Source organism: Chenopodium quinoa, unplaced genomic scaffold, assembly GCF_001683475.1.
Source record: "Chenopodium quinoa cultivar QQ74 unplaced genomic scaffold, ASM168347v1, whole genome shotgun sequence".
NCBI classification, from domain to species: Eukaryota; Viridiplantae; Streptophyta; class Magnoliopsida; order Caryophyllales; family Amaranthaceae; genus Chenopodium; species Chenopodium quinoa.
In genome coordinates, this window is record NW_018743850.1 from 5730022 (window position 1) to 5750714 (window position 20693).

Below are 20693 nucleotides of genomic sequence, written 5' to 3' on the forward strand. Positions count from 1 at the left end.
ATTACAACCTCAATCTAGTAGTTTAACTCTTTCTCAATTTGCTAATTCCATACATAATTTTGTCAACCATTTTGATTTAAAAGCACCATTATTCTAAGTTTAGCAGCGTCATTATGAGTTTAATTTGATTACAACGATGATAAAACACTTGGATAACAAGTACAATATCATTTTAAGTCCAACATATATTTAATTTGGTAACGACAATGATTAAACACTTGGACAACAAGCACAATTGTATCTTCTAATTATATGATCAAATCAAGAATAATAACAATCAATTTAGTCAGCGATTTCTAAAAACAGCAAAGATATGATTCAACTCACCAAATCAATGAAGATTATTCAACTATTACCTATGTAATAGATGTATTACAATTTAATAAAAACACAAGCTGTCCACTTCCCCTGTAATTCATTTTACATTGAATACTAATACACTAGATACTCTTTCCATTCTAAGATCGAATTCTCTCATCTGGCTCCTTGTCATTCAACTTGTTCTAATTATTCCTACACTCCATTGTTATACTTTACCTCACTTTTCTTTTCTCTTATAAAACTTGTCAAACCAAATAAGTCAAAAGTTAATCTAAAATTCATCTTCGAGAAAGTCTTCTCTCAATACTAAATTCCCGGTACATGACTACCTAACAAGTGGCATATTAAGCTCAACATGTGATATATTTGCTAACATCACTCTTTGTCCTCACTCTTATCTCCTCAACCATAATAATCAACAAAATAGGCTCATAAATCAACAAACCAATAATATATTGTGTGGTGCAACTTTTCTTTCTCCTAAAACAACTCCACTAAACTACACGTCTCTATTCCCAGATTTCCCACAAATCCAACCACTATCACTAACAAACTTTCTCGAAAACCCAAAACACTCTTCAAATACAAAAAAATAATGGTAGCAACAACAGACATTTGTGATGCAAATTCAAGCCTCCTTTCAACAGGAGAACTTAAGGTTTTACTACCACTCTTCAAACCTTACGGCCAACGACGGGCCTTTAATGGGCCCGTCGTAACGGTGAAGGTATTCGAGGACAACGTATTGGTCCGGGCCTTATTAGAGTCCAAGGCCCACCAAGGGAAGGTCTTGGTGGTGGATGGTGGGGGAAGCATCAGGTGTGCACTTTTGGGTGGGAATTTGGGCCAAATAGCCCAAGATAATGGTTGGGCTGGGATTGTTGTGAATGGTTGTGTTAGAGATGTTGATGAGATTAATGCTTGTGATATTGGAGTTTGGGCTTTAGGGACCAGCCCAGTTAAGTCTCATAAAAAGGGTGTGGGAGAAAAGCATGGTTCTGTTCATTTTGCTGGAGCTGTGATTAATGATGGTGATTGGTTGTGGGCTGATAATGATGGTATTTTGATTTCCATGCATCAACTCTCTACCACTTCTTGAGAGGTTGTTCATTTATTGTGATCCTAGCTAGCGGCTGCGTAATGAGTTTATGACTCAGTTGCAATCGATGTATGGGAAATCTTGTTGGAACCATTTTGATGTTTACTTGCAATAATATGTGAAATTGTTGGTTAGCAATATGAGCATTGTAGGATAAAGGCTTTTTTTTTTTTTAGTGGTGACTTCTTTTAATGGGATTATGTTTTTATATGATATATTAAGCGTATTTGGCTTCACCAAAAGTTGTTCATTAGCCAAAGTACTTTAAGATCCAAAATTTCAAGAGAGAAACAACTAATACTCATAATGTAGATGGCTAGATGCCAAATTAGATAATCATGTGTAGGAAAAAGTTCATAACAAAATTAAATTGAAACTACAATGCTACACATTAAATTTAAGAGAATAGAATTATCCTCGTAAACTATAGACAAAATGAGAAATCAATCTGCTTCATGCTCCTTCAACTTAAGAAGCACCAGCCTCACTGCCAAGACAGTTTTTTAGAGGCATAAGAACCCTTGCCTCTTTTTAACATGACCATCTACATACAAAGCCCGAACTTTCTAAAACGGATGCATCGAAAAGCTATTAATGCCTCAAGATTGCTGGCACAAATGTACATTGTACCCAATTTAACACTAGCGTAATGCAATGAATTTGAAACAATTTCTTATTATTTCCGTTTACGCTAGATTTAGCTATCCTCAAATAATGTACTTGTATTAAAAGAGAAACGCTGTATTTGTTGAGCATGTAAGAACATAGAATGATGCCAGACCTGCTGTATTCATTCAGATACCTTATAAAGAAAACCAGAAACTAAAAAAGAACCAGAAAGAGGGAAACACTATACAGACGAGCAAAACTGCAGTATTGCATTTCCTATGAGTAGCTGATAAACCAAATTAAATCACAAAATTTTCCTATTCTACTATGCTGGATACTGGAAGTACAATGGACATGTCGGATACTAACTCTTCCAACGCCAGCAAAGTAAACCAGTCAGTTCTCCCACAAACCCAGCAAATGACAATCAAGTGGCAGTAATCCAACTTTCATGCATCTTCCAATCTCTCATCTGACAGTTTCCACTTCTAGGTAACGTAAATTAGTGGTGATCATAATCCGTTATGCCCAACCTAAACAGAAAAGAGAGCCAACATACACCATACTCGATTTCACATCTTTTGATGATCTATCAGAGCATATGGTTTGGCACTATAAAATACCTCATTGACAGTTGAAAATCCTTTCTATCTTCTTCTCTTACGACCCTTTCCAAGCTGCCCAGACTTGAAATTATGTTCTTGCTCCTGAAGAAAAGCTCTTGCCTTACCATAATTTTCTGCTCTCTCCTCGTCCAGTCGTTGCTTCTCTTTCATCTTCACCTCTTGGAGGAAGTAATTATCTTTCCTCAACTCACTAACAGCTCCCCTACGTTCTTTTCTCAGAAGTCTCCTCATCTTCTTATTCTCAGCTCGAACACGATCAGGGTCATAATCCCTACCCTTTATGAAACTGCAAAAAAAAGATTGTTATTGCCTACCATATAAAAGAGACGATATCAATCATAACCATAACGCAGAAGGAAAAAAAAAAAAAAAAAGCTTAAGAAAAGGCATTACTTCTCCTCAAACTTGGGGTTCAGTAATTTAATAGGCACAGGCTTCTGCTTCCGCATCTGAAGTGGTTGTCGGACTTTGTGACATTCCTTTACTTTCGTTGTTATGAGCTCGCCAACATCTCGTAATTTCTCTTGCAAAGGACCAGGCATATTTTGTTGATCAGCAACTTTAACCATTAACGCTGATACAGGCAAAAATATTTCAGGGAAGGCTTTAAATTCTCCATAGACATTTACAAATCCCCTGAGGGTCTCCACCACTGACACAAGCACACTGGCCCTGCAATTTTATACCAAACACGCAATTAGCTAACATCAAAAACCCAGATAAAGAGTAAGGGAAACAACGTATGAATACGGTCACAAGTAAAGATGCAATTACATCACAATGCAAAAAAGAGCAGTATAAATATTTCACAGTAACATATAAAGTTATAAACATGAGTTGTCTGCGATGCAGTTTCTTTGTGGTGTTGAATAACACAACTAGCATTGAGGCTTTACATTTAATCCAAATTTCTCGGTAAAACAGCCAACCTTTAATCAAAATGACCAAAGTACCTTAGTGCCCTAAAACCTCCCTTCTCTCTCCTTACCTCCCCCAAAAATTTGCAGTATGTAGTTTTTTTGTGGTGTTGAATAACACAACTAGAATTGGAGCTTTACATTTAATCCAAAATACTCAGTAAAAGAGCCAACCTTTAATCAAAATGACCAAAGTACCTTAGTACCCTACAGCCTCCCTTCACTCTCTTACCTCCCCCAAAAATTTGCAGCACTACCTTGGAGCTTTTTTTTTTTTTTTTTTTGAAAGAAAGAATGAAAGAAATATTTGCAGTACTACCTGGAGCTTAATTTCTTTATTCATTCTATTTTTATCTGCCGGTAAATATTTTCTCCCTCTACCCATCATGGATTCTACTATTATTACTTCCCCCCCCCCCTTTCACACCATTAAAGGAGTGGGAAAAAGGGAAAGAGTGAATGCAGGGGGGAGTGGCCAACATCATACTAGTATCCTACACATTTCAGCTAGTTGCAAATCACATTTTTGACACCCATAAGCTACTTCATACATGTAACCTACATCCTAGATGGTTCTCTGTAGACTGCAGGTGACGAATGGAGATCATTTTATCCTGGGAAAAATAAATATCATTTGCAAATTTGTCAAACAGCTAGTCACTAAAGCATATAAACTTTTTGTTTGAGCAACCCGACAAAATAAGATTAATAGAAAGAATGCAATGGAGTAATTATTGTGCATTAAAAGAATAAAAGCTCTCCAGCCAGTACTGGAAATTCAAAAAATCATACTTGTAAACTACACTAACCTGAAACCTTGACTGTTGAAAAAGGAGGAATCTTCAGGCAACTTCATTATCTTCAAGAAGTCCAGAGGCTTAATGTCCTTTATACTCTCTTCTATGCGCAACAATGGCACGGGTGCTTTGAACTCTAGAAGATGTTGATACATCTGAATTAAAAAAACAGCAGGAAACGTCAGTTCATCTAAGTTGTCAAGCATGATCAAAACAATGAAAAGAGACACTTTAATAAATAACATGCTAACAGACAAGTAGCATCATCTTATCTGTTCCAAACCATGTGCAACAGTTGCTTGGTGATTGTTAATTTGGGAGCAGTAGCAAAAAACATTTACCTGAGAGTCCTTGATGCCTTTAGGATCTTTATCTATAGCTGCAACTAGTAAAGCCTTGAGAAACATTAAAGCTTCAGGAAAGTACTTCTTATTGTCTTTAGTCACCTGCAGACAAAAGTCAAATCATCAACACCCAAAAGTTGTAAAGTCTTGTAAGTGGCCACAACTGATTCCTATTGACTTAAATGAAACCTTTGGAGCAAGACATATAATAAGTAAGCACTTCACAGATAGTCCATGATCAAGGCATTATATGAGTTTGTACAAGTTATTATAGCTTTTCCTATGATATTCTTCCACTACTCTTGAAGTCCCTCTATCCTATTTGTAGTGTCAGATATAGCAATGAAAGTTAATCATCTAACAAAAAAAAAGTCACAAAAGCCTTACCATGATCTGGAAAGTGGTAGCAAAGAAAACATATATTTGACAAACAAAATTTACAACAAAATGAGTAGTGGCTTGCAAAATAAGCAAATCCAATGTACAGAAGACAATACAATCCTCCAATCTTGTCTTTGAACATCAGATGAATGGTAATGATTTAAAAATATAATAAATGTAAGTACACTGCAGTGCATATATGTGGATGAACATAACCTACCAAAAAAATTATGGAACATAAGAAAGACCCGATTGCAGCATCACGGACAGACAGAACAGGACAACGTGTCAAATATTCACACATTAACAAAGAAGCTGGTGTCATGACAGCATGACGGAAGTCAGAGCATGGATATATCATGGACCAAAGTCTCAATAGAAGCAAGGTCTTCAGGGAAGGCCAGGAGCTTTTCTCTGCATATTTTTTATAAGGAAAAGGGAAAAGGCAACTTCATTAAACTTTTTCAGGACACCCAAAAAAAAAAGGACTAGAAACAGGTATGTGGTTAATTAAAACCTGGGTCTTTGATATCCTCAGTGAATTTTGTACGAGTCCGTAAAATCCGTTCACGAGCACATATTGCTGAAAAATATGGAATTTCTGTGCTCATCTCCATCAATGGTTTGACTAGTAAGTTCAATAATTGAAAGTTTAATGGATTTTGGTTTGGTAATGTAGCAAAGTACTGCAGGAGAAGACCATAGAACACCTGAAAAAAAAATAAAGCGCCACCATCATTTCAAGTGAGCATCCTTAAAAAAAAAAAAAAAAAAAAGCCAATTCACAATAAATGAAGAGTTTAAATTCTTGATATATTTCCAAATCCATCACATGTTGGTTCAAAAGCAATGCAACAAGCTAGACAGCTCGAATGAAAAATCCCAGATATTCTTACTTGCATTTTCTTCCTATTTTCGGCAGCAAGAAGAATTGGATTGCATTTGCGGATCCTCATAATTGCTTCAATAATATCTTCATTTGAACGATCTTGAAACAGTGCGTATAAATCCTCCATACTTCCTGGAGCATCAATTTTAAAAGGAAGTTCCTGTTTAAGCCTTGAACTCTGTGCCACACCTAAATTCAGCAGTGCAGTTTTCTTTTTCTCCTTTCTATCAGGATTGACAAGCCTCTCATTCTTTTTGTCCTTTCTCTCTTCCTGTGTTTTATCATCTTCTCCTTCCTCTTCTTCATCTGACTCGTCCTTCTCATCAAGATCAATAACAAGATCATCCTCACTCTGTTCCCAGTCCTTCAATGTTTCTCCCTTTCCATCATCCTCCTCATTGTCAGTCCCTTCTTCATCATCCTCACTCTCATCTGAATCATCAGAACACCCACTATTTTCATCCCCAGTATCCTCTGAAACATTCTTTTCCAGAATTTCATCAACCCATCCCTTTTTATTTAGTGACTTGTCATCAACAGTGAATGAGTCACCAAGGTCATCACCAGAAACATGGCTTTGCTTGTTAGCAGAATGCTTGACATCATCTTCAGAATCATCACCATCCTCTTCACTGGTATCATCAGTAGCACGCATCCTATCCAGCCGCTCTTGCTATAAGACAAAATGAGTTAGAATAGCCAATCTTAATAACAATTATCATCACCTAAAAAATATCATTCAGTCCTATCATTGGCAAACAATTTGACAAATCTTAATTTTTACAAATCCTTTACATAGTATCCATGTCATTCCTCCCAAGAACAGGTTCAATAGAATTATAGACATTTACGATTTTACGCTACATAAACACACCCAAGCATAATAAAGAATATGAGATCAAAGTAATCAATAGCAAACTGCATCTCCAACATAGAAAATAAAAGTAAATAAACTTCTGCCCCATTGTAGAATGAAATTCAGATTTACACTTTGTTATTTCAATGTTGTTCATACACATTTGCATGTTCAGCACCCCTTAACAATTACTTCGTAATAGGCTACAACAAGTGGGTAAAAAGACAATAAGGGTAGTTAGCGGATTAAAATTCTTTTGACAAAAGTAGAATACTTCCTCCATTCTTTTTTAGCTGGCATGTTTTGACTTTTGACACTATTCACACATTCTACTTTGACTAGCTTTTGTGATATACATAGTTATGATAAATCTAGGATCTCGTTGGAATCATCTCAATGTATATTTTCATAATATCAACTTTATATAATTTTTACTTATTTAGTTAGAGATATTCATCGTTGAACTTGTGCGTTGGCAAACATGATAAACGAAACATGTCAACTAAAAAAAAGGAGAAAGTATAAATTAAGTGTGTATTATAACATGTACTCTCTCCGTCACTTTTTAATCTTTACATTCAAAATCTTCTTGTGAGAGAAAAATAGCCAAAGCGTAAAGATTAAAAAGTGACGGAGGGAATAAGATTTTTCGAATAGGATAATAATAGTGAGGAGCAAGAATCTACAAATCGACAACTTTCCCCCAAAATCATGAATGTCAATTACAATACAAAAATAATAAATAAATAAATAAATAAAATAAAATAAAATAAATAAACTGCTTTTAACAGTGAGTAGCGCATTTCATATAAAATGGACCAATAAATCACCATTTTGCCCACTGATATTGGCAAGCGGAGCAATAACAGTCCATTCGTGCCAAAGAACATGCCACTTTGAAAATCTGTGACTCAAATCACAGGTTCCAAAATGTATAAACTACTATAAACACTGTAAAATGGAGGGAACTAAACTGCGTCAACTACATGTAAACGTACCTCAAGTCGCTCTAGCCGTTCTTTCTCCTCCTCAGCTATCTCCTCTGGTGTCTTAGTCCTATCTGACGGACGAGCACGCATCTCGAATGCCATCTCGCTTACCAATTTATCATAAATATCAGGTTCATCCTATATAAACACAGCAGAAATAGATTTCATGTCTTACTGAGCATAAAGCCTGAACATTCCAACATAAGGACCAAACAATCTCTTGTTCACTCTCCTATTTAAGTATTTTTGGGAAAGGATGCTGATTAACCAAAATATCACTTCAAACACAAAGCACATATACTATTGACATTCCATAAGTGCAAAACAAGAACAAACAGTCTCAAAAATTAAAAAAAAGAGATAAAATGAGAAAATATGATGAATCCCAACAAAACAGCACTTGGGTAAACAATCAGATAAAAGAATTGTCATGGTAGTATTGCATAGCTTTAGTAACACAGCCAATCACTTAATATATAAGACGAACAGCTATATCAACATGTACTTGTAACAGGATCTTTAATTTAGTTAAAAAAAAAAAGAGAGAAAACAAACAAGAAAGGGAATAACAAAAGATGTTTCAAACAACAGAACCTAGATAGTACCTGCTTGGAAACATCAGAAACAGATATAACCTCTTTCTTTTTTAAATCTTTTGAAAAGTTTGGATTCACAAGAGCCTTCAAAGCATTCATCTTGCTTGGTTGAGTAAGAGATGATAAAGCATCTGATTGAACTAAAGATTCAAAATCTTTGTCCAATTGATCAACCAGCTTCTCATTTTCTTCTTTTTCCCTCGCTTTTTGTTCCTGGTAGACAGAACAAAGTTGTTAATATTCAGCAATCATAGGCAGATCCTTCAGAGGCTGAGAACCAGAAATAGAGCAAAGGTAACTCATAATAAACTCAAAGGTAAGGATACTACATTATCTAAAAAGAAATTGAAACTCTGTTAAATAGTTAATTAGGTTTAGTTTATTAGCTCTCAGCAAAAGAATACACATTAGCTCCCAGGTTCATCCTGTCATGATCCATGAGTTCTGCTGGAAAACTTTACCTTGGCTTTATCAAAGAAATTGAAAAGTACATGGTAAAAGCAACAGGAAATGAATTCTGGTTTGACATCCTTGCACTACAATCGAATTTTCACTTTAAAATATAATAACACTGACAATCCCAAAGCTAAATTTATGAGAACCATAGATTATGAGATCTAGCATGTCCCTGTGATTTTCTGCAATTTGGAGTGCACATTGTGCATCTGACAAGTCGAGTACCGTTGACCAATTCCATGCATCAAGTAAACCATCATTTTATTGACATTCCTCTTTCTAAAAAAAAGAATCCTGACTTTAAAGAACTCCATAATTGTGAAGTATTTTTACCCTTGAAAATAAGGATGGAGGAAGTGTAAACTTATATTAACATCGGACATCCGACTTATATCCTACTCCCTCCATCCCCAAAAGTTCGACCCTTTTGGCCTTATTTTAGTCCCAAAATGTTCATCCCATTTGCATTTAAATACCCTCCAATTTGCAATAATATTTGTGCAAAACTAGTTTCCCCATGCAAATTTTGCTTTTTTTATATGCTTTTATTACTTTCTCTCTCTACTTTTTTACAATTCCCATGTAAATTTCCCTTTTCAATGTACTTTTATTAGCTTTCCCATACACTCTTATACTTCCAACTATGTTTCTTAATACCCGCGAAATCAACCCAAAAGGGTCGTTCTTTCGGGGACGGAGAGAGTATTATGTATCTCAATAAGTGACCCAGCTCTATCTATAGTAAGTTTATCCTCCATATGGGATAGAGGATGTGTTATATTATACTAAATCTAGGATTTCTGTCCCAATGTGTCTCAACTAGTAACCCAGCTCTTATTATGCTAGCTTATCAAGTTAAAAAGTCCAACAATTAAAGTAATGGTACTGAATACTTAAAGTCAATAATGTAGAGAAATAAGAACAAATGGTTAACAAGATGCGAGACATGGTGAGAAATCAGACAACTGCTAATCTTATTCTTATACCCCTTCTATTTGAATATAATAGGTGTATTTAACTTCTGTGGTGTATTCTTGTCCACTTCAAACATTTTTTTCCTTAATTAGAAAATTAATAATAAGATGGCGTATTACTTATGAGAAATCCAGACATATTATCGAAGTCAGAAACAACTTACTTTAGCCAATACTTACTAAAGTCAAATGTGCCTATCATTTTTAAAAGGAAGGAACAAAAGATTTACATTAAGTACTATGAACAGATTAGAATAACAGCGCCAAATTGTTAACTCAGTAATGTTTTGTATCCACTGCTGAGCAGTAAGCCTTGTTATATGTTAACAAAGCTGTGACAGCTAATTTGAGAGACAATTAAGACAAAACTACCAACTCTAGGCCCCCATCCACCACCCCCCCCCCAAAAAAAAAAAAAAGAAATAGAAAAATAAATAAATAAAAAGAATAAAATAAAAAAAGAACCTCACCTTGAAAAACTTGCTTTTCTGAATGATCTCTTCCATCACCTCCTTCTTACTCTTCACCCTCTGCAATTAGACAATCATATTAGTGTTACAATGTAAGGACTATGCATACTTCAGCTGCTAGAACAATTAAAATAAGTGTACAAACTGTACATGATGTTTGATAGAACAATGTTTAAGAACAAAGACGGAAAGGTACGACTAGAGAAAGTCAAGATATGCAACAATTATGCAATAGACAGTAAACCAAAAAAAGAATTTTTTTTTTTTTTATATTTTTCTAGCTACGGAACAACATACAAGAAGAAAGACATGCTTTCCTGCATTTATACTCTTAACTCCTAGGTGATATCATTCACTACATGGGTATAATAAACCTTTTAAAGTTCATCTTCTTTACATAACCATATTTCGATATAATCTAAAGGTCCAAAAATAACTTTCCAAATAAGGGGACAAAATCACAGATGCAAGATATATAATGGCATATTGGCATTTGTGTTTTTTTTTTTTTTTTTTTTTTTTGCTTCCACACTAATCAAATCAGGCGCTATTAAACATGGAAAGACTTTTTCTCAAGAGTCAAGGCTAAGATTTCAGCCACATGGACTTTCTCTTCAGAGGGATTCAGAACACAAATGCCATTGATTAGTCTTACACTGAGTATTTAACTAATCATCTTGACTACTGAGGAGTTCAGGTGAACATAGAATTGTTGCGGTTTGTTCTCAAATCCATGTTTTTGAAGGTCCCTCCGAACTTTCTTCGTAACACTGGACTACATTAGCTCTCTTCACCTAGGAAGTCAACAAGATAATGTAAACCAGGCCACAATCTGCCCTGTAGGGCATATATTAACCAATATCTACTGCTTGTATTAAAGTACATCTAAAGGTAGCAAAGAGCAGTCTTAGACAAGTACAGAAAAAATAACAGATAACTAATAATTAGTCTTAAACAGCCTCTACATTCAGGTTCAACCATAATAAGCAGTAAATACACTTTACAAGTTGGAACTTTATAAATATCCTCTTACATTTTCCTCCCCTTCAGCTATGTCTGCATCCACTGATTTACGCCCAAGCCTTAAGATGGAAGACCTGTCTAATACACCCAAAAATAAAAAGATCAATAAAATATATTAACAGATCATTAAACTCAAACACATTACAGCAACTTCCATAAGTAAAGCAAGAAGAAAACTAAAAAAGCTTCTAATGCAGAGACACTCATCAGCAAAAATGGCCACAATCACATGGTTGGTGTAAGAGCCTTTATCTCATTTATTTATAACAAGAAGCAGCCAATCACAGAATGGGAATGCAAAAGATGAGAAGCAGTTAAATTACACTATTCATTATGACTACAATACAAACCAAGCCCTCCATACTACCCATTGTTATTAAAATCCCGATTTAAATCTTAGAATCTTACAATTTTACGATTCATGTATGTCATACGATTCGATTTACGATTCTACCCGATTTTACATATTTCTCTTAACTAGCGAAATCCTTACAAGTTTAAAACATGCCTATATAGTTATTTATAACTATATATTGTCAATTATTGGTTGTTTAATGGGTAAACAACTATTTTCTATTAATATTTAGGTTTCAAACTCATAATTATAATATATTTAATTAAATATGGATATGACGTCTTGATTATGCATGTTGATTCGATTTTACAATTCGATTCTGATAACCCCTTTCGATTCAAAGTAGAATCCCGATTTTAATAACTTTGACGCTACCAGCCTCCGTGGATTTAGATCCCACTTCCAAGAACTCAAAGCCCTTGCCATCCTCCATGTTCACAACATAAGATGCACCATCATATTGAAACTAAGCCAATTCTTTAGCTCTAAGCTATTGTTCAGCATTAGAAGTTATTTAAGTAATTTTCAACAGCTCCATCACTGTAGCCATAACAACAAATTATTTTCACCATCTATGCACAGACCTATCCAATAGACTTCCAAATAAACATTCTCATTCTAACATTGTTACAGAGCATATATTAATCAAGTCAAGAGGGTAAATGGTACTCGGATAAACTTCCCAATTATACTGGAGAAATTCAAACATGTTATGCAACAGAAGTTGCTTCTAATTTTGTGAGGGAGTAAGAATCAGAAAGAAAACTACTCACCTGCAAGTGCAAAGCAACAGAAGAAAGTCAATCTCAGCCTCATAATGAGGGCCATGCTAAGGTATTTATGGTATCAAACAGTAAATGTTGCCATCATGAATCACTCATTATACCAATGGAAAGATATTCCATCAACCACTGACACGTTTCATTTTACCCTTATATGATCTATTATAGCCTCTAAAACTAGAAACTTTTCCTCTCCATTGTGACAAGTTTCATATTTACAAATAATCACATAATTATTCCTAATTCCAATCAGCTTTCAGCAATAAACATACATACAATAGATAAACATTAGAAATAACATTTAAAAACTTCCATCTTTACCTTGACCTGTTTCCTCATCACTACCATATTCCACTTCGTCATTGAAGTCATCCCTTAGTCCATCATTGATATTAAGATCATCTTCCTCTTCATCAGATAAATTAAACTTGTTTGTCTTTTTTATTTTCATCTGTAAACGAGAGATAATCAAAAAAGAAAATTATTTAACATGAGCAACAAAACCAATGGATTGTCAATTACATCAATGACTCAATTTCCAAATTCCAATCAACTCCATTACAACCGAAAATAAGGACACCGATCAGTCCATTACTCCACACTTCCATTCAATTTCTATGTCTAGAGCTTAATGGCTTAACCACCTTCATCAAAGACTTCACTTGTTTAGTTAATTCCCTCCAAATTAACACTTTCATTCTCTCAGCTACTAATTTGTCAATGATCACTCGACACTAAAAATAAATTTAATCCTAATCTATACACAAAATATGTCCATCTACATGTTCAAAATGACCAAACACGGAAATTTTCAAGCATCAACTAAACAAGGATCATTGTTCATCATCAATAAATCTCCCAAACCCGAAAACTTCTATACACACGAACCCGAAATTCATAAAAGACATTGCCTAAACAATTAATACCTGGCGCTCACGCTGGGAACGCAAAATAGCCTTATCAAATTCACCAAGATTATCATTTTGCTCCCCAATTCGCGCATCCACAAAAACCGATGCCTTTCCGCTTTGTTCATACTCCTTCAACAACGTCTTCTTCCTCTGTAATTTCACAAAAACACAATCAATAAAAATAAAAAATAAAATTAAAATAAAATAAAAAAACAAAATTTCAATTAAAATCAAACAAATTCAAATGAGAAAGATGAAATGTGTACCTTATCAATAGCGCGAGCTCGAGCTTGGCCAATACGGCGTTCTTCACCTTTGCGTTTTTTGCCAATAACGTCGAATTTGCGGCGGGACCATATGGTCTCGAAAGGGTTATCTTTGGGAACTGATTTGAGTTTCATGGATACTTTGTTTACGCCTGATTGCTTTGATTTCTTCTTGTTTTTCTTCTTCGTTTCGCTGCCATTATTCTTCGCCATTGTTGAAGGAGGGATTTCAGCAATGGAGTTTTTAGGGTTTATGTTGGGGAAAGGGGTTTATGGCGGAGCTGCACAGGAGGTAAGCGTAAATGATTCGAGACTCGGATTATAAAATTAGGTTGCTTCTTTCAAAAAAAAAAAAAAAAAAAGGTTGCTAGAACTTGTTTAGTGAGCCGAACTTGAATAATTTCAGCTCGTATGGTGTTTGTGGACTGTGGCCAATAATTAAAGAACGAAGTAACTTCTATAACACTAGTCAAGTAATTTCTATAATACTGATCGAGATAACTCGTATAACACTGATTGATATAACTCTATAACACTAACAAGTAACCCCTTTAACACTGACCAAGTAACCCCTGTTACACTAATAAAGTAATCTCTACGATGGCTGGCAGCCACATATAAGAATTTGTGAAATAATTTATTGAACAATTTTGAAATTCCTTTGAGGAAAATTTGTCAAAATGAGTCTTTTATATTGGTTTTGAATATTTTGTATGAAACATGTTAGTAAATGGACACTTTAGGACTTTAAAAAATTGACACTTTGATACTTTTATACGGTTTTACCATTTTTTTGGGCAATACCATCACATGAGTGGCACGTAACTTTATCTTTTCCTCTTTTCCTTTCTCAGTCACCATGTCCAGTTGTCCACCACTCTTAGCTAGCCTTGTCCTACAACTATATAACGACAATATCACCACCAACTCGACCTTATCACCACCAAACCACCACCATCTAACCATCACATAAGTCACAACCATACCACCAATCACAAAAATGCCTTATTTGCAAACAAATGAGGGAAACTTTTTATCTCCCTATCCCTACCTTATAAAAAGTATAAGATAACTTTTAAGAATAGTGTGTTACCAACCTATACCATCAAAAATGTGTACAAAAATATGCACAAAAATGTGTATTTACATTTTTACCCTCATTAATATACTTACCCTCATTAATATATGTAATGTTTTTTTAAATTAAACATATCATTAATTAATTCGAAGTTTTTTTAATGCTTTTTTTTTAATAAAAAAAATTCATATGTTATTATTATTATTATTATTATTATTATTATTATTATTATTATTATTTAAAGAGAAAAAAAAACTTTATGTACAAAGAGACTGTGTATTGTCGAGAGACCAATGTTATTAAAATCGCGATTCGAATTGTAGAATCGTACGATTCTACGATTCTAATCCACCTAAATGATGTAAATTGTCGGTAGAATCATTGTGTGGTAGAATCGGTCAAAGAATCGTTAGAATCGATTAGAATCGGTGGAATCGAACAGATTCCATAATTCTATACCGATTCTCACGATTCCACTTCCGTAAAAAGTCTGATTTTTCGAAACCCTTAACTTTTGATTACGAAGTCGAAATTGGGCTTATAATATATCGTTGGAAAGCTCTTGAGGTCTACTTTCTAATAGAATTAGTCTCGTACCCTTATCATTTATATATTTTATGTTATATCCTAAAGAGTGTAAAGGTGTCATAGTTGAGCCTAACTTTAGTCAATGACTTATTTGTTATTCAATATAAATTATAATTAAGCTTATAAAACATCAATGAGGAACTTTTAATTAAAATTTTATTTAACCATTTTTCTTTTTGGGCAAAAGAATATATTCATGAGTCTTATGCACTCAACTTTGGGCATATAAAAAACACTTTTATAACATGAGTTTGTTGTAGTTGTCATTCTTTAGCTATATGTTTGAAATGAATTACCTTGAGTCCTTGACACTTAGTATCAGATATTTTATTAGGGAAAACATTTTTAGGAGTCAACAACGTTATTTTTTTTTTCCATAATTTAACAACAATTGTCTCGTACTCTCGTGATTAAGAATGTGTGCCAATATTCTGACTTTGTAGTGTACTGTTTAAGTTATACGCGTGTGGAATTACTTCTACAACTATTTTATGTTTGTATAGTCGATAATATGTTGTCAACAATATATATTATTATCATTCTCATTGCTTGGAAATTATGTATGTAAGTCATTAGTTACATTTTGAAGCCAAATTTTTCAATTTTGTAGAATCATGCGATTCTACGATTCGATTCTACCGATTTGATTCTACCTCACTCACCGATCCAAGGTAGAATCCCGATTTTGATAACTATGCAAGAGACTGTTTTATTTTCCTTCGTGGTTGTTCTTCTTATTTACAATCTTGTCATGCTTTAACTGCAACTATTGTTAAGGTTTATTAGCTTTTGAAATTTACATTGTTTGATGGCACATAAACAATGTTATGGAATTGTGAATGAGATTCATATTAAATAGTGATATAAGCAAATGTTATCAAGAGGTATAAACAACTTAAAAATCCTAAAATCAAGGGAAATCGATGATAGAAAGGAAAAAAAAACTCGTATTAATTATGGGAGAGAAAATGAAGGAATTTAAGAGGAAAAATATAATTAAGCAGTTATTGCTTTAGTATTAGATATAAATATTAGATGGTCGTAGAAAATTAAAGAACATACATTTATAAGTTTTTAGTTGCAATATTTCACATATTATTACTCTGTATGACCTAAGCTCACAAAAAATTCATCAGAAGAAAACCACACTAGAAATATTATACGAAGTATTATTGAAACATGCAAATCAATTAAGATTTCTAAATTAACAATTGCCCCTTAAAATATAAAGGGATAATAATATGATATGAAGGATGTAAATACAACTTCTCCGTAAGAGCTAGCCCCTTCGCGCGTATAGGCCACCCTAATGTATGTATAACTAACATTAATTTGTATAATGAGATGGAGTTACTCTTATGGATAAAATATAGTTATTCTTACGAATTAGTAAGATTACTCATATATAAATGAATAATGGTTACTTTATAAACAAAGGTGATCACACCATATAGTTGTTTACAATTTACACATGTAATTTGATGTAAACATATGGTCATATAAATTAAAGTTCGCAAATAACTCATTTATTTATGTAATTATGTTTAAAACAAATTTAGATTTTGTACAAAAGATATGATTGATTAACATTTTCCACTATTTCTAATCTTTTGAAGGAGGACATTATCAGTGTTACGACACCTTGCTTGTTTTGTATTCTATTTATTCATCTTGTTTAGATCTTCAAAAAAACATAAAAAATAAAAAATAAAATAAAATATATAGCCTACAAATGAAAAGCTCAAAATTTATTTAATAAACATTATTAACTTAATTACAATTGCTATTTTTTTATTAGTTGGTTTGTCAAATCGGATGATAGAATAATTCTTACGAACTACATTATTAATTTATTATGCTTGATTTTGAGATTTCCAAATGTTCTGAAGCAAAACTTCTTTGTGTTCTTCTCTTTCTCTCGCTTTTTCTCTACCTATCTCCTAATTAGTCTTTTGATAGTTTCCTAACAATTACAACAATTTTCACTAAGCTACAAATTAAACTCTCCCTTCTCTATTATTTTTCGAAGTTTTCATACTTTCATCCTCTCGCTTCTATTACATACAAGACCAAATTTCAAAATTACAATAAGTCTTGTGTAAGGCGGGTGTATGTTAGTTTTATTGTAAGACGGTCAATTTTGAGGGTAACTTTAACTATTTTTATGGTAACTTTAATCCCTTAAAGAGTAACTTTTAATTTGTCTTTGGTTTGAATTTTATTTTAATGTGTAATTTCTTATAAATTCATAATTATATGCTATAAAAGTAATATAATTAATCTAATACATTATAAGTTTTTTGTAAGATAAAGTTTATTATTAAAAAATAATTACTTTTGTAGTATATAAAGGATAACTTTAAATACTTTTAATATAACTTTAACTTGTTTAACAATAAATTAACGTACACCCGTCTTTTTGGAGAATTTATGTCAAAATTAAGGAAAAAATTTAGATCAGACAAACTAAAAGGCTAGTATAATTGATTGCTTTACCGCACCTCTCCCCTCATATGTAGAATAGTAGAAGTTCCCCTTTCTTAATATTGATGATGACCAAAATGCAAGGCTTTAGCACTCTCTTTCAAAATAGAATGTATGAGAATCATATTTTAGTGAATTAAATGAAGGGAAACTAATTAACTTTAGAAATTATTAGGATATTTAGGAAATATCATATACGTAGTATTTAGGAAATATTTTATCTTCTCTGTTTCCATGTTTATCTAGGACTAGGATTCTAGAGATCTTTTGTATTATATATTTCGTGCTTTTCCATCAATGAAAGCTAAGCAATTTCTGCCCAATTCTACCTAATTCTACATGGTATCAGGCCAAAGTTTCTAATCAATAGCATTCAATGGCAGGTGATGATGTTCCACCGCCACCCCCACCACCGACCGAAATAAAACCAAATTCCCCTTATTATCTTGGTTCCCAAGATCGCCCAGGAGACTTCATCACACCTACTCGTTTAACTTCCGATAATTATGATAGCTGGGCTGCTGATATTCAAACCGCTCTCGAAGCTCGACGCAAATTTGATTTCTTGGATGGAACAATTCTTACTCCATCACCACCGTGCACCAAGTCCGATTGGACGGCCATTAACGCTATGCTAATATCATGGATATCAAATACAATTACTCCTGAAATACGGTCCTCTTTGTCCAAATTTAGAGAAGCAAAACCGTTTTGGGATCACTTGAAACAGAGGTTCGCTCAAACTAATGGACCTCGCATTCAACAATTAAGATCTTCCATAGCCAAGTGTGAACAATCTAGGGATATGCCGGTTTCTGTTTATTATGGTCAATTACACTCCTTGTGGCAAGAGTTGGATCATCATGAGCCATTAATTTCCTGCTCTGTTTCTGGTTGTCCTTGTGGTCGTTTACACGAGGAGCGAAGAGCGCAAGCAAAGTTACATGATTTTTTAATGGGATTGTATCCCGATTTTTATTCATCCCTACGCACTCAAATTTTATCACAAGACCCGCTTCCGAGTCTTGACAGAGCCTATCAGTTAGTCACTCAAGAGGAGCGTGTTCGCCTGTCAAGGAAGGAAGCAGCCACTCATCCAACCGAGGCCGTTGGTTTTGCTGTGCGTACTGGAGCTGATGTGGCAGGTGTGTCGCGAGGCAGGGGAAGGGGTTATGACAAACCTCTTTGTACCAAGTGCCACAAGACGGGGCATGAAGCCTCCACCTGTTGGGAAGATAAGGTGTGCGCCCACTGCAAGAAGAAAGGGCACCCTGAGACCCACTGTTTTGAGATTGTGGGCAGGCCAGGGAGTAGACGCCAGGACCAAGGTCGTGGTCAGCCTCGTGCCAATGCAGCCGCTTGTGACAGTCAGTCTTCCGCATCTAATTCTTCTACAGTTTCGGCTTTGGGACAATTATTTACTCCTGAACAGTGGAAGGCTATTGCGGGGGTTGTTGGTAATGCTCAAATTCCGGAAAACAGATTGACCGGTAAGTTTGATGTTTCATCTTGGATTATTGATACCGGCGCGACTCATCATGTCACCGGAGAGAGTTCTTGGCTAGTTGACACGAAAAATATTGAGTGCCCTGTTGGGTTGCCGAATGGTGCAAAAGTAATAGCCACTTTGGTGGGATCTGTCTGTTTATCTGAAACAATTACTCTCACTGGAGTTCTTTATGTTCCGAATTTGAATTGCAACTTACTTTCAGTTTCTCAACTTAATGATGATTTACACACTATTGTCCAATTTGATTCTTATGTTTGTGCTATACAGGACCAAGCGAAGGAGCCGATTGGAATGGAAACTAGAAGAGATGGACTATACTATTTTAGCAAACCGAAAGTGTCAAACGTTGAAGCTACACCGAAGTTAGAGTTATGGCATCGTCGACTTGGGCATCCTTCTGAAAAAGTGGTTAAGTTAATTCCTAATGTTTTTGGTAGCAAAGATCATTTAGATACGGGTTGTGAAGTATGTATGCATGCTAAACATCCTAGAGACAAATTTCCTTTAAGTGATAATAAAGCATCTCGAATATTTGAGAAAATTCATTGTGATTTATGGGGTCCATATCGACATGTTTCGTCGTGTGGAGCTCGTTATTTTTTGACAATTGTGGATGATTATTCACGAGCAGTTTGGGTTTATTTGTTGGTTGATAAATTAGAGGTCTTTCAAATGTTTATGGCCTTTGTTGCTATGGTTGATCGGCAATTTTCTCAAACTATTAAAGTAGTACAAAGTGATAATGGGACAGAGTTTAACTGTCTACTTGCCTACTTTAGAGCCACTGGAATTTTGTTTCAGACATCTTGTGTAGGAACTCCACAACAAAACGGGTGAGTAGAGAGGAAACATAAACATATATTGAATGTTAGTCGTGCTTTGAGATTTCAAGCAAAACTACCTATTTATTTTTGGGGAGAATGTGTACTCACTGCTGCTCATTTAATTAACCGTACCCCAACTCCTCTTTTGGGAAACAAAACTCCTTTTGAAATCCTTTTTCACAAACCCCCATCTTTTGACTCTATTCGAACCTTTTGATGTTTATGTTTTGCTCATAATCAGAAAAACAAGGGAGATAAGTTTGCTAGTCGGAGTCGCAAATGTATTTTCATGGGTTATCCGTTTGGTAAAAAGGGATGGAGAGTGTTTGATTTGACTACAAAGGAATTTTTTGTCTCACGGGATGTGAAATTCATTGAAGAAGTATTTCCGTTTGGGAATCCGGAGGCCGTGAATATTTCCAATAATGAGTATGAGGATCATAATATCCATGAGGATTTTTCAGCAATTATTTATGAAGATGTTGTTGATCCAAACCACAAAGCCCAATCCCATACTCAAGACCCAGCGGCAGGACAAGCTTCACCAA

At 34.4% G+C, this 20693-nt stretch overlaps 2 protein-coding genes across 2 annotated transcripts; one reads left to right on the forward strand and one right to left on the reverse strand.

Annotated features, from left to right (window-relative positions):
• The first annotated feature begins 674 nt into the window (after positions 1–674).
• LOC110686087 (putative 4-hydroxy-4-methyl-2-oxoglutarate aldolase 3) lies at positions 675–1554 on the forward strand. The gene has a single exon (XM_021862669.1). The coding sequence runs from the start codon at positions 917–919 to the stop codon at positions 1418–1420; it is 504 nt and encodes a 167-aa protein (XP_021718361.1). The 5' UTR covers positions 675–916; the 3' UTR covers positions 1421–1554.
• Positions 1555–2116: 562 nt separating this feature from the next.
• On the reverse strand, positions 2117–14022 carry LOC110686086 (nucleolar protein 14-like). Its single transcript, XM_021862668.1, has 14 exons — positions 13662–14022; positions 13411–13545; positions 12806–12935; positions 11358–11425; positions 10325–10384; positions 8434–8637; positions 7838–7966; positions 5991–6656; positions 5612–5804; positions 5315–5508; positions 4711–4815; positions 4382–4524; positions 3049–3327; positions 2117–2941 (listed from the first exon to the last, which is right to left on the reverse strand). The coding sequence occupies exons 1-14, from the start codon at positions 13872–13874 to the stop codon at positions 2677–2679; spliced, it is 2784 nt and encodes a 927-aa protein (XP_021718360.1). The 5' UTR covers positions 13875–14022; the 3' UTR covers positions 2117–2676.
• Positions 14023–20693: the final 6671 nt, after the last annotated feature.